This window comes from Myotis yumanensis, unplaced genomic scaffold (assembly GCF_028538775.1).
Source record: "Myotis yumanensis isolate MYYU_CA2020_CCGP unplaced genomic scaffold, mMyoYum1.0.hap1 SCAF_1, whole genome shotgun sequence".
NCBI classification, from domain to species: domain Eukaryota; kingdom Metazoa; phylum Chordata; class Mammalia; order Chiroptera; family Vespertilionidae; genus Myotis; species Myotis yumanensis.
In genome coordinates, this window is record NW_027223752.1 from 96,579,322 (window position 1) to 96,592,541 (window position 13,220).

The 13,220-nt window shown below is 34.0% G+C and overlaps 1 protein-coding gene across 6 annotated transcripts in view; it reads left to right on the forward strand.

The window, feature by feature from the left end:
* The window catches only part of MIPOL1 (mirror-image polydactyly 1), a 334,097-nt gene that overhangs the window by 69,286 nt on the left and 251,591 nt on the right, over positions 1-13,220 (forward strand). For 5 of the 6 annotated variants that reach the window (XM_070428268.1, XM_070428294.1, XM_070428295.1 and 2 more), the window contains exons 5-6: positions 987-1,122; positions 2,779-2,884. In XM_070428268.1, coding sequence (XP_070284369.1) covers positions 987-1,122; positions 2,779-2,884 — 242 coding nt within the window. The remainder of the gene's footprint in view (positions 1-986; positions 1,123-2,778; positions 2,885-13,220) is intronic. The other variant, XM_070428293.1, reaches the window with a different exon arrangement.

The following is a 13,220-nucleotide window of genomic DNA, read 5'->3' on the forward strand; positions in this document are numbered from 1 at the left end:
GCGAGGGCCGAGCCCCTTGCACGAATTTTGTGCATTGGGCCTCTAGTGTCTTCATAATTTTACACAGGAAACAACTATTTTTGTTTGCTTTAAAATTATTCAGTAGATATATTAATATGTTCCTGCCACTTAGCAATGAGTTATATTCTTACTGAAGTACAGATTAGAGCATATTTTGGGGGGAGAAGGGGTAGGGATGAGTGAAGAGGTGACAAACATTTTATAACCACATAAGAAAAATAAATAGTAGAGGTTGGGCCAAAGCCAGAACGTGAGATATCTAGGACAGTTGCAACAGAAGATGCACGTGGTAAGTAGAGCTGCACTGGCTGTCCCAGGCCTCACTGCTTACTTTCTTCCAAGAGACTCTAAGATGTACCTGTGCTTACAAATATAATGCCATTGAAACTGCCCATTGCTTTTACCTTCCCTTGCTTTATACGACTCGCTAATAAATTGACATCTTCTCAAATAGCCTGCAAAATGTCAAAAAAAGATGTTTTGCGTACTGTTAAATATTACAGAAAAAAGTTTTCATGTTTAATATGTTTTAAATTTAATAATGAAAGTATTACACTGTCAACCAAATTGAAAGAAAATTATGATTACTGTTCTCACTTTCAGGAAAGTGAAAAAAGTATCTAGTCCTGACTAAAAGTACAAATTAAATTAATACTCACAGCCCCTAAAACCTGAATTCTTTAAGTACACAAAACCATGAGTCTCCATAGATGTTACTAAATGCTTTCCACAGAGTTACCTCTCTCTGTTGATAGAGTAACACCTCTATGAAATTGATATATTTATTCTTTTCATCCATAGGGTTTTCTTAGTGCATAACAAGAGAAATTTAAAATTAAGTAACTTTATCTATTTCTTGTTAAAATTAAATTTGTCACTCCCCATTTGAAGGGTAAAATTTATAGGTCCTGTATAGTAGAAATTATATGTTTATGTTGTTTAATAAATAGTTTTCTTTATTACAGCAGTATGGAACATACAAATAATGATTTGCACTATGAATGTATGATTCCTTGTCAAGTTACTTCAGACTTAAATAAAGACAAGACTATTGCATTTCTTCAAACAGAATTGGACATTCTCAGAGCAAGCCATAAAAAGGTACCATATAGAAAAACCTGATAATTGTACTGTGTTTTAGCTGTTGACTTTCTAAACTTATTTTGCTATCCATCACAGTTCAGTTTTACTGTGTATTTTTATCCTTTAACAGTAGCTTTAGGTTGTTGCCCTATCATGCCATCAGGGTATGACTGAGTTGAGAGATTGTCTATAAACAACAATTTCTTTTTTTGCCTGCCTTTGCTGGCCTGTGATATCACTTCCTTTTTCATAAATCTATGGTACTTCAAGTAGATACATGAAAAAAAAGGTTAACTCAGGTTTCACTGCTGTAAAACTTTATTTCAGTATTTTGGAGAATGAGAAATGTAATGCACTACTTTTCTTTTTTTATTAATATCTTTGCCCTATATTTCACCTCAATAATATATGTAATTAAACTTTAAAGTACCAGGGTTTGGCAATATCTTAATTTACCTTATCTTACACTGCTGTATTTTGTCCAATCCAATTTGTTATGTCATGTTTTACCTTTTCTGACTCTGTTTCTAGTTACATTCCTTTGAACATTAAATAATGTTATTAAATAACTAGAGGCCCGGTGCATGAAATTTGTGCACTCGGGGTGGGGGCGGGTGGAGGGATGTCCGTCAGCCTAGTCTGTACCCTCTCACAGTCCAGGAGCCATCAGTCAGATATCCTTAGTGCTGCCGCAGAGGCGGGAGAGGCTCCCACCACCACCACTGCGCTCGCCAGCTGTGATCCCAGCTTCTGGCTGAGCAGTGCTCCCCCTGTGGGAGCGAACTGACCACCCAGGGGCAGCTCCTGTGTTAAGCATCTGCCCCCTGGTGGTCAATGCACGTCATAGCGACTGGTTGTTCCGCTGTTTGGTTGATTTGCATATTAGCCTTTTATTATATAGGATGTTCACTTTTGTATGCCTTCTGTTTTCTTTAACCTCTTCATACTTGTCTGATTTTAATATTTCAATATTCTAGTTGTTGACCTAATCGAACTGAAGCATATTAGGAATGTTGCTCATATGTGATGGAAAACAGCACAAATGACAAAATCTGAGGGAGGAATTGAAAAAAAAAAACATTTGAGGGATACCGTATGAGAACTGGAGATATTTTCTGTACTTTCATTTAGCAGTTATTTATTACATGCCAATATGAATCAGGTGCCAGTGCCAATTTAAATGGATAATGATGGGCTCGCATTCTCCAAGGGAGATCAGTTTCAGATACTAAGATTATTATCTAATTAATTTTGTTGCAAAATATTAAAAATATTTAGAGAAGCTGAAAAGCTGTGCTGTCCATTATTTATCTAGGATAGTCCCTCCCAAGTCTTTGCCTTTAAGACAATAGAATTGATCAGATTTTTTTTGCCGTATATATTTTTAATAATTATATTGTTCCCTCTTTAATTTTGTTTGCCTACACATAAACACACACAAATAAAATGTATATCATGTTTTTATAGTTTTTATGTCATTATAGGTAATTACTTATAAAATATCTTCAAACCTGAAATATTGTGTGTGTTTTTTAACCTAAAGTTATGTATTTAGGCAATTAAATGTAATATATTTATATTAGAAAAAAACCAATTTTACTTTGGGCTTAATTATATTTGTGGGAGAAATTTGTCAGATAAGAATCTGTGTGTTTTTTTTTCAATATATTTAAGCTTCAAGAAAAACTGTCTAAAGAAGATAAAGAACAGAGAGAACTAAAGCTTAAGTTGGAACTCTATGAGAAAGCAACAGAAGCTCAAATTGCTGAGAAGACAGCAGGTATGGTAAATGAATTATAACATATAGCCTTAAGAAACATGCACAAGGTTATTGTATTATGTGGCTTGGTGAATACTAGCATACTAGCTATTTGCCGAAGGAGGGAAGCTCTGTCCTTTTTTTTTTTTTTTTTGGCTGCTTAGAAAATAGGTGGCTTTAACATCCTGGCTCTGGTATTAGTGAGAGCTTTACCTGTATTCATACTGATTTGGGCATTAAATGCATTGTTAACACCATGTCAATCCAATCACAAAAAGGTTGTTTGTTTTGTTGGAAGGGCCTGAACAAACAAGGGGAAATAATGATTACCAGTGCCTCTACCTTTCAACCAGCAGTTCAGATACCACTTATTGTTTTAGCTCTTTGACAGGAAATACTTCTCCTTTGTATGAAGATAGTCATATGTTCATTGCCAGTGGAAACCTACATTTCATTTAAAAATCTATTCTGTGCAATTAATAAATTTTTATCTGATAATGTGGATGATGGAGGAGGTAATGTTTTCTCTGAGATTAAAGTGAAAGATTGCCAAAGTTTAAGATTATAAATGACTCCCTTAAATATATTTTGTAATCCATCTTTATTTACAGGTCTTTGTGAGGAGAACATTTTTAAATATGCCTGTAGTATATTACAGATATGATCAGATGATTGTCAATAGTTATGATCTCTCATCTATATACACATATATGCCACTGTGACTCTACCTCATACTGTTCTAGTGTATTAAGGAAAGAGAAATTTCATAGAATAATAGCAATTAACATGCAGAGGCATTTTAGAGATTATTTTAACATTTTTATATCAATTTAGAATGATTTTAAGGAATAATTATATTTTGTGACTTGTTTGAAGTTATTATATTTTGTAAGCCACTTACCTGTAACCTTAGTTGCATATATGAAAAAATTATGGTCAGAGACATTAGCAGATACAGTCTGTCTTCAAAATATTACTGTACAAAGTAGAATTAAATAGCACTATGAAAATATAGGCAAAATGACTATAAATAAATACTCCAGCTAAATACCAGATGATTGTTTTTCTGTTAAACTACCATGATTTTTTAGGGTGGGAAAATGGGGGAGTAATATATTTTAAGGAAAATTAACAGTATATTAAAAACAAATGACTCATATATAAATCCAGAACAATTTGAAAGTTTCTTGGCTGTTTACTAGGAAGATATTACAAGAAGGACATGTGTTTTAAGGTGCTTGCAACATAATTTAACTTTGTATGTGTCTTAGAGAATATATTTAATAAGATTTAGGCAATTGTGACCGTAAATTATGAATTAATATGTCTGCATCGCTCTTGGAGGGGAAGAGTCAGAAAGCAAAATTACTTACTCTTTAAACTTTTGTATAATGTAGCTAATTATATACTTCAAATATTTATTGGTATATATTTGAGGGTTCCCTTTGGCTAAACTATGAATCATATATGCATTAAATGGAAAGAATTTGATTGCCTTATGATTCTTATTAATCAAATATTTATCATTAATGATATTTTTTAAGTAAATGTTAAACTTTAGAAACATGTTTAGTATGTTTTTATAGCCTCCTAAATTGATGAAAATAATAATGCTATATAGTTTCTCTGGACAAAGCAATCTAGTTTTAAAAAAAAGATGACCAATCACTTAGTTTTTAAAGTATACATTTTTAGAATGTATCTTTACTTTTTAATGTTTCAGTTCTATTTTATTGAAAAAAAAGTAAAGATACTTTACTTGTGACATTAGAGAGAATTATTATTATAATATGTGGAAATAAAAAATCTGAATTGCTTAAGAAATTCTTTGGTTTGAAGCTACTAGAAATTTATTAACTGACCCTTGGTAGACTCATGAACTTTTTCATAATTTCTCATACATACTGTTGTAGATAGCTTATCTTCTACCTATGAGAGGTCAGAAGGCAAAACACCATAACAAAAACAACTATGTCAGTACCTGAATAGAAAGGGGAGCATTATAGGACTATAGTTACATGTTTTATTTAGTGTCATATGAAAGAATAAATAATTAGTGGATGTTTGTTTCTATCACTGCTCATTTTTATATTTGAAATAAAAAGTGTGTTTGGTAAAGTATATTACAAATATGCACATACATTTAAGTAAGCAAAATGTAAATATTTTAAAAGTCAAGATATTTCACATTTAAAAAAAAATGCAGAAACATTCTGAACTGCACATTGGAAATTACAACTGGGATACAAGTATAAATATATGTCAATAGGTATTTCAAATAAAATGTTAATAAAATGCAGGTACTCAAGGAAATAGGAGTTGTTTCATTTCAGTATATAAAGTATAAAGATTTATATATAAAGATATTCACATATGAGTGTTATGACAGCAAGGGAACTAAAATCAATCGAATAATAAGGGAATGGTTAAATGAAGGGGCATTTATGTGAGACATGCAGTAATTAAAATAATTTCTGAGGAATGTTTGATGAGATGAGAAAATGTTTATGATAATATTAAGAAAAAGAAGTAGGGAAAGACTGTATTTATCATATAATCAAAAAATATATATATGAACAGGGCGTCCCAAAAAATTGCTAGCTCAATTTTGAAAATGGAATGTATTTTAATAAATACTGCCTTTATAATTATTCAAAGTGTGTGTGTACATTTTTGGGGACACCCTGTATATATGTGTATATTTTATAAAACAAGAGGCAGCCCTGGCCAGTGTGCCTTAGTTGGTTGGGCATCATTCCACACATGGAAAGGTTGCCAGTTCAATTCCCAGCTTCAGGGCACATGTCTTGGTTGCAGGCTTGATCCCCGGTAGGGGGCATGCAAGAGGCAGCAGATCTAGTATCACTCTTACTTTATGTTTCTCTCTCTCTCTCTCTCTCTCTCTCTCTCACATAAATAAATAAATAAATAAATAAATAAATAAATAAATAAATAAAATCAATAAAAAAGGCAAATTTTGGTAGTATTAATGGATGTATTAATGTTTCAATCAATAGCAGGTTTTCTCCAGTGAGCATGGATTAGATTTTGTATTAGAAAAAGAAAATGTTACTTTTAAAAGATGTGATTTTTTAAAAAAGTTGCTTTCTAATCTTAAAATAATTCTTGTGGATAAGTTTAATACATAAAGAACACATAAAGCAAACTTTCATGAAATTAATATGATGCCTGTGCTCAAATTTTGCCATCCTACCCATGCCATTTTTCTTCTGTTTCAGATTTGCCCTTTATTTATTTTTGTGTCTTTATGTGTAACTTATGTACATATTAATCATCTTGTCTTCCCAGCTAATTGTATAATTGCTAAGAATAAGAATCTGGTATAGTCAGAACCACATAAAACAAAAGGTGCCCAGTTCTGTGTGAGGCAGAATGAAGTAATGGAAAGACCAAAAGCCTTGGAATCAGATTGACCCAAGTTTTGATCACAGCTTTGACTTAATCAGGGTTGACTTTGGACAAATTATTATATTCTGTCCAGAATTTACTCTGACCCATGTAAAATGTGAATACTAATTAATCTCCCAGATTATTTTAAGGATTAGAGAGAATATATAAAAATACCTAGTATATACTCAGTAAGTTATAGCTAATATTAATATTTGATTATTTTTTATCTTTATGAAATTCTTAAACTTTTGATAATGTAAAAAGTTTTGAAAATATTTTTTCTGCTTAGCTTTTAATTAAAATTAATGGTTCACTGTTTATTAATGGAAAAGTGAAAGAAAAAATTGGAAACAAAGGATTAGATGGTGAGAATTATTACTGTTGAGATATATGTATTTATTTATTTATTTTATTTATTTATTTTTTATATATTTTATTGATTTTTTTTACAGAGAGGAAAGGAGAGAGATAGATAGAGAGTTAGAAACATCGATGAGAGAGAAACATCGATCAGCTGCCTCCTGCACATCTCCCACTGGGGATGTGCCCGCAACCCAGGTACATGCCCTTGACCGGAATCGAACCTGTGACCTTTCAGTCCGCAGGCCGACGCTCTATCCACTGAGCCAAACCTGTTTCGGCTATATATATTTATTAGCACTAGTGCATATTACTTACATGTGAATCTGAAATAAAATGAATGGGATACAGAGAATTTGGGATTTAGTCCAAGGTGCACCTACGATGAACGTTCATGTACACTGTTGTAATAGCAGGAAGCCATTTCCTTTGTTTCCCTGGTGGTTTTTACATGATGTGAGTTCTATCATTGGAATGTGATCTCCTGAGAATTTGAAAATCTCAAATGGTTGCCCTAGCCTGTTTGGCTCAGTGGATAGAGCATCAGTCTGCAGACTGAAAGGTCCCCGGTTCGATTCTGGCCAAGGGCACATGCCCAGGTTGTGGGCTCGATACCCAGTAGGGGGCGTGCAGGAGCAGCCTATCGATGATTCTCTCTCATCATTGACGTTTCTATCTCTCTCTCCCCCTCCCCTCCTCTCTGAAATCAGTAAATATATTTTTAAAAATCTCCAATGGTTGACCTTTTTACCTTCCCCTTCTTTATTGACATCAGCATCATCACTGACTGTTTTTATTGGCCGCTGTATAGGGACTGTGATAACTTCTTAAAAATTGAAACAAATATTTATTGAGGGGTCGTTACGTACTAGGCGATGTGTTAGACAGTGAATGTACATCAGCAAATGGACAGACGTGTAATTTCAAACATTCTTTTGTGTGCAGTCACTTCTTACTCATAGTACAGCATTGCAGTGGGTGCGGTTCAATGCTCACACTTCCGATTCAGACCTTTGTTTTACTGTTTTTATCTCCTGCAAGTTACAGCCTCCCCAAACTTTGGCTAAACCCTATTTATAGGTTGCTGTGACGCTTAAGTGAGATAATGTTTATGAATGCTTAACCCATTGAAGGCACTCAATAAATGGAAATTATGATGATAAGATGATGATATCACTATTTGTTTTCTCAAGACTTCTTGATCTAAGAGGTGCATATTCAAAGTGTAGCTAATATAAGTAACTGTCCCACAGCTATTTATGTACGTTTTGTTTCAGAAAATATTGATATGTATTTCTTTTTAAAAATAATTTTAAAATATTTTAATTTTATTTATTCTCTCTAGTTTTTAGTTTTCCTTGATTTTCAGATTTAATTTTATTTGGAAAGTTTGAAAATATGAAAATCATGTTTTTAATCTCTACATAAAAAGAAAATAAGAGAAAAATATATAATAAGTCGGTCTTTTTTACTTAACAAAAGCTCATTCCCTGTATGTTAGCATTGGGAAAAAAAATGTATCTCATTGTAGCTGTTTAGGACTTTTTACTGTGTTTTAACCCATTAAATTATATATGTGGATAATATTATTTGAAATTCGTTAGTATATATGACCTTCAAATACTAGAGGATATTTTGGAGAAGCATAGCAGAAACATGAACTCTTTGTCTTTTAGGTAAGCATGTCTTCTCATTTAAATAAAATGATTAAGCCACAAACACTTCAAAATTTGCTTTACATAAATTGAATTTGATAGTGAGAGAGTATTGTGTAGCTTGATTTGCATCCACTCATTTACTTTTAGGACAGTGATGTGGCCATAACTTTTAAAAATTGTTCAATTAAACCTTTCATTTTTTCTAAACAGTCTCAGTGGACATTGTCTAGTGTTTAATGTCTCTTAATTTTTATTCCTCCATTACATTAACAGTATACAGATGCTGTTTAAATTTTACACAAAAGAGTATTTCTTTAAATAGTTTCGATAAATTATTTTTGTGATATTTAAAATATTTATGTTTCTTTAAAAGCCTTATTTTACTTTTTAAATGCTCACATTAGAGTCTCTGCTTTATATGTTAGTTATTTTTCTTTCTTGCATGTCATCCATTAAAGATTAGCTGTGGAAGGTTGGAGCATGGAGAGATTATGAATGACAGAACAACTCCTGTAGAATAATAATCAGTTTTTAGTATTTAATGCTGTTTGACTTTTGCAGACACATTTCTTATTAACCTTTGGTACAAAGATAAATCCAGGTTCCTGATATCTCATGGAGAAGATGAATTTGAGATCCCCTTCCAATTAAACTGAAATAAGGCCAATATTGGGTTTTAGCCAAAAGAACTCCTTAGTTCCTAAGTCTTATGTTTATAAATCTATCTATCTTATCTATCTATCTATCTATCTATCTATCTATCTATCTATCATCGATATCTTAGTTACATTTTACATATAATTCAGTGGTTACATAATTTGCTTAACTTACATTATTGTTTATGCAAGCATTTAATCTGCTTTTTTAAAAAAATAGATTTTCTCCGTGCTCAAATTTAGAGTAATATTTTATAAATTGAAAAATACTGTCAAGCCCTTCTTATTACACAGAATGTAATAGCTTAAGTTTTTCTATCTAGATTAACATGTAAATGTTAAAAGTATAGATAGGTAATCTACCATTATATAAAATATATTCAGACACCCCAACTAATTAACATGGAAAAATAAATATTGTTGTGTAATAGAAAATATTTACATTGTTCTCTTGTAAAAAATTTGTTTACCTATACCGTATGTCCCATGATGATGTTGATCTAATGATTAAGAAGAACAAGAATTAATTAGTTCTGCATATTAGGAGGATAGAAAATAACATAATATGTGCTTCTAAGAAATAACACACATTGGAATGTCATTTTTCTGTGTATATAATGGGCATAAGTAAAATGTGAAAACCATTAATCCTACACTTAAATGCCTTAAAAATATTAAATTATAATTAAATTATAAATGTAAATTACATATACATTTATATATCTGCATGTTTTATTTTGGAAGGAAAAAGGATTTCAAGAATATGACCAGTCATTTCAGATAAAAACAAAAAGGCCCATTCTCTTCGAAATACACTTAGAAATATTGATAGATAGAGGTTGATTATATTATCTTTGGCTACAGAATCCCAGGGTATGAATCAGGATTAATTACAATGAGTGCCAGGACAAATAATACTTGAAAGTAGATTATGGCCAATGTTGTAACCTCTCTCCCTAAATGAGTTTGTGTTTTCTGGAGGAAACAAAATAAGCGTTGAGGAAACAGAAACCAGTATGCATAACAATAACCATCAACTGGCAATATTTTATTATGTATGGCATACTGTGGAATTTAGAATGAAAGCATTTTAGAGCATATCAAATAATTAGGGTATTTAAAACAGAAAAGTAACAGAAAACTTTCAGATAATATTTTCTTAAGCTTTTTTCTGTATGTTTAATTCTAAAAAGTTTAGGTAGCAATTATATTTTACAGAATTTTCATATTGGTATCTATTTGAAGTAGATATTATGTACAGAAAGTAATTTAAATATTTCTTAAAATTGTATTTCAAAAGTGTATAAAATAATCAATACTAATTATAATAATTCAGGGATAAGGTTCTTTCACATTAAAATTGTAGTTTTATCTTCATTGTGGAAAGTATTACAGATTGTAGTTCTGAGATGTATTAAATGTTCAAATGTAAACCGTATTTTAGAAAGTGTTCTTATATAGTCTTTAGTTATATGTACTAAATACTTGTATGTAGTAATTGGGGATTTTGCAAAAACAAAACAAAACACACACACATCCTTGTCTTATACTTTTTCTACTAAAACATGTTTTGTGTAATTTTCTAATTAATCTTTATCAATTCCTATACCATTGGTAAGTATAGCAGGTCCTTGATAACATTTTGCTACACCATTGATGAGTTGTCACAGGAACTTAACTCTAGTTTATATCAGTTAACTTACCATAAAATTTCTGTTCTTATCCATCATTTTTCTTAAAGTCACAGACCTATCAACAATAAGTAAGGACTTATAAATTTATAGCAACTTCACAGAAGAAAAATTTAAAGCATATGTCAGGAGCTAAAATGCTGACTTTTTTTTTAAAATTAAATCTTTATTGTTCAGATTATGACAGTTGTTCCTCTTTTTTCCCCCCATAGCTCCCCTCCACCCGGTTCCCACCCCACCCTCTGCCCTTACCCCCCCTCCCCCACTGTCCTCATCCATAGGTGTACGATTTTTGTTCACTCTCTTCCCCAACCCCCCACACCCCTTCCCCTGCCCAGAGAGTAGTCAGTCCACTCCCTTTCTATGCCCCTGATTCTATTGTATTCACCAGTTTATTCTGTTCATCAGATTTTTTATTCACTTGATTTTTAGATTCACTTGTTGATAGACGTGTATTTGTTGTTCATAATTTTTATCTTTACCTTTCTCTTCTTCCTCTTCTTAAAGAATACCTTTCAGCATTTCATATAGTACTGGTTTGGTGGTGATGAACTCCTTTAGCTTTTTCTTATCTGTGAAGCTCTTTATCTGACCTTCAATTCTGAATGATAGCTTTGCTGGGTAGAGTAATCTTGGTTGTAGGTTCTTGCTATTCATCACTTTGAATATTTCTTGCCACTCCCTTCTGGCCTGCATAGTTTCTGTTGAGAAATCAGCTGACATTCATATGGGTACTCCCTTGTAGGTAACTGATTTTCTTTCTCTTGCTGCTTTTAAGATTCTCTCTTTGTCTTTTGCTCTTGGCATTTTAATTATGATGTGTCTTGGTGTGGTCCTCTTTGGATTCCTTTTGTTTGGGGTCCTCTGTGCTTCCTGGACTTGGAAGTCTATTTCTTTCACCAGGTAGGGGAAGTTTTCTGTCATTATTTCTTCAAATAGGTTTTCAATATCTTGTTCTCTCTCTTCTTCTGGCACCCCCATAATTCGGATGTTGGTTCGCTTGAAGTTGTCCCAGAGGCTCCTTACACTATCTTTATATTTTTGGATTCTTTTTTCTTTTTGCTTTTCTGGTTGGGTGTTTTTTGCTTCTTCGTATTTCAAATCTTTGACTTGATTCTTGCAATCCTCTGGTCTGCTGTCGGGAGTCTGTATAATATTCTTTATTTCAGTCAGTGTATGTTTAATTTCTAGTTGGTCCTTTTTCATAACCTTGAGGGTCTCACTAGATTTCTTGAGGGTCTCACTAAATTTATCGGCGGTTTCACTAGACTTTTGAGGGTATTACTAAATTTATTGGCGTTTTCTAGAAAATTCTTGAAAAACCTTATAAGTGTGGTTTTGAACTCTATATCCAGTAGTTTGCTTTCCTCCATTTCTGTCATTTGTGACTTGTTCCTTTTTAAAAAAAATATATATATTTTATTGATTTTTCACAGAGAGGAAGGGAGAGAGATAGAGAGTTAGAAACATCGATGAGAGAGAAACATCGATCAGCTGCCTCCTGCACATCTCCCATTGGGGATGCACCCGCAACCCAGGTACATGCCCTTGGCTGGAATCGAACCTGGGACCCTTCAGTCCGCAGGCCGACGCTCTATCCACTGAGCCAAACAGGTTTCGGCAGTGACTTGTTTCTTTGACTCTGCATTTTTTATGCTTCCCTGTGTTGATAGAGTGGCTTTCTGTGCTAGGTGTCCTATAGGGCCCAGTAGCTCAGCCTCCCCAATTACCTAAGGTGGACACTCTTGGTGCACCCCTTTGTGGGCTGTGTGCACAGTCTTGTTGTAGTTAAGCCTTGATTGTTGTAGGTATCACTGGGAGGAATTGACCTCCAGGCCAATTGGCTGTGAGAATCAGCTGTGTCTAGGGTGGGAGAACTTCTGTGCTGGAGACACCCTTCTGGGGCAAGACTTGCTTCAGTGGGGCTTTGGTGCTCACTGAGTCTGCCCCCTGAGTGTGTCCCTTATGGATCTGAGGAGTTATAATCTGGATGGTCCCACTCTGACCACTGGGTACACTGGCTCTTGGTTCTCCAAGGAGGTGCTAATTTAGTCTCTGCCTGAGGCTACCCAGTAGGAGCTATGGAGAGATCTTCAGATTCCTCTTCTTTGGGGTTTGGAGGTGCCCAGATGAGGCCCAGCTGTGAAGCAGTGCAAGCTGCTGTGGGGCCTTGGACCTTCTTTTGGAAGTTCTGGGTCTCTCTGACCCAGCTGCATTTTGTTAAGTAATTTTCAGATTGCAAAGGGCCAGGGCATTCATATGCAAAAGCCTCTGCTGCAGCTTGGGTGGGGCAGGGTCTCAGGGAATCAAAGGGGTGGAGCAAGCAGCTATGGCTGATCCTCAGCCCTGCCCTAAAGGGCCCGGCGTCTCAGTGTTCCGGGCTGCAAGCACCTCTGAGAGAAAGCCGCCCTCAAGTTCCGAGTTCTGCCCGCTGCCTGACAGTCCAGTTTCTCCCCGTATGTGTCTAGGTCCCCAGAGATTCACCCGGAACTGGAGTTCAGAGCAGTCGGGAGCTTGTGACTCCCTCCCAATTCAAAAAGACAGCCGCGTCCTCAGTTGCCAGCCCTTGCCGCGTGCGCCT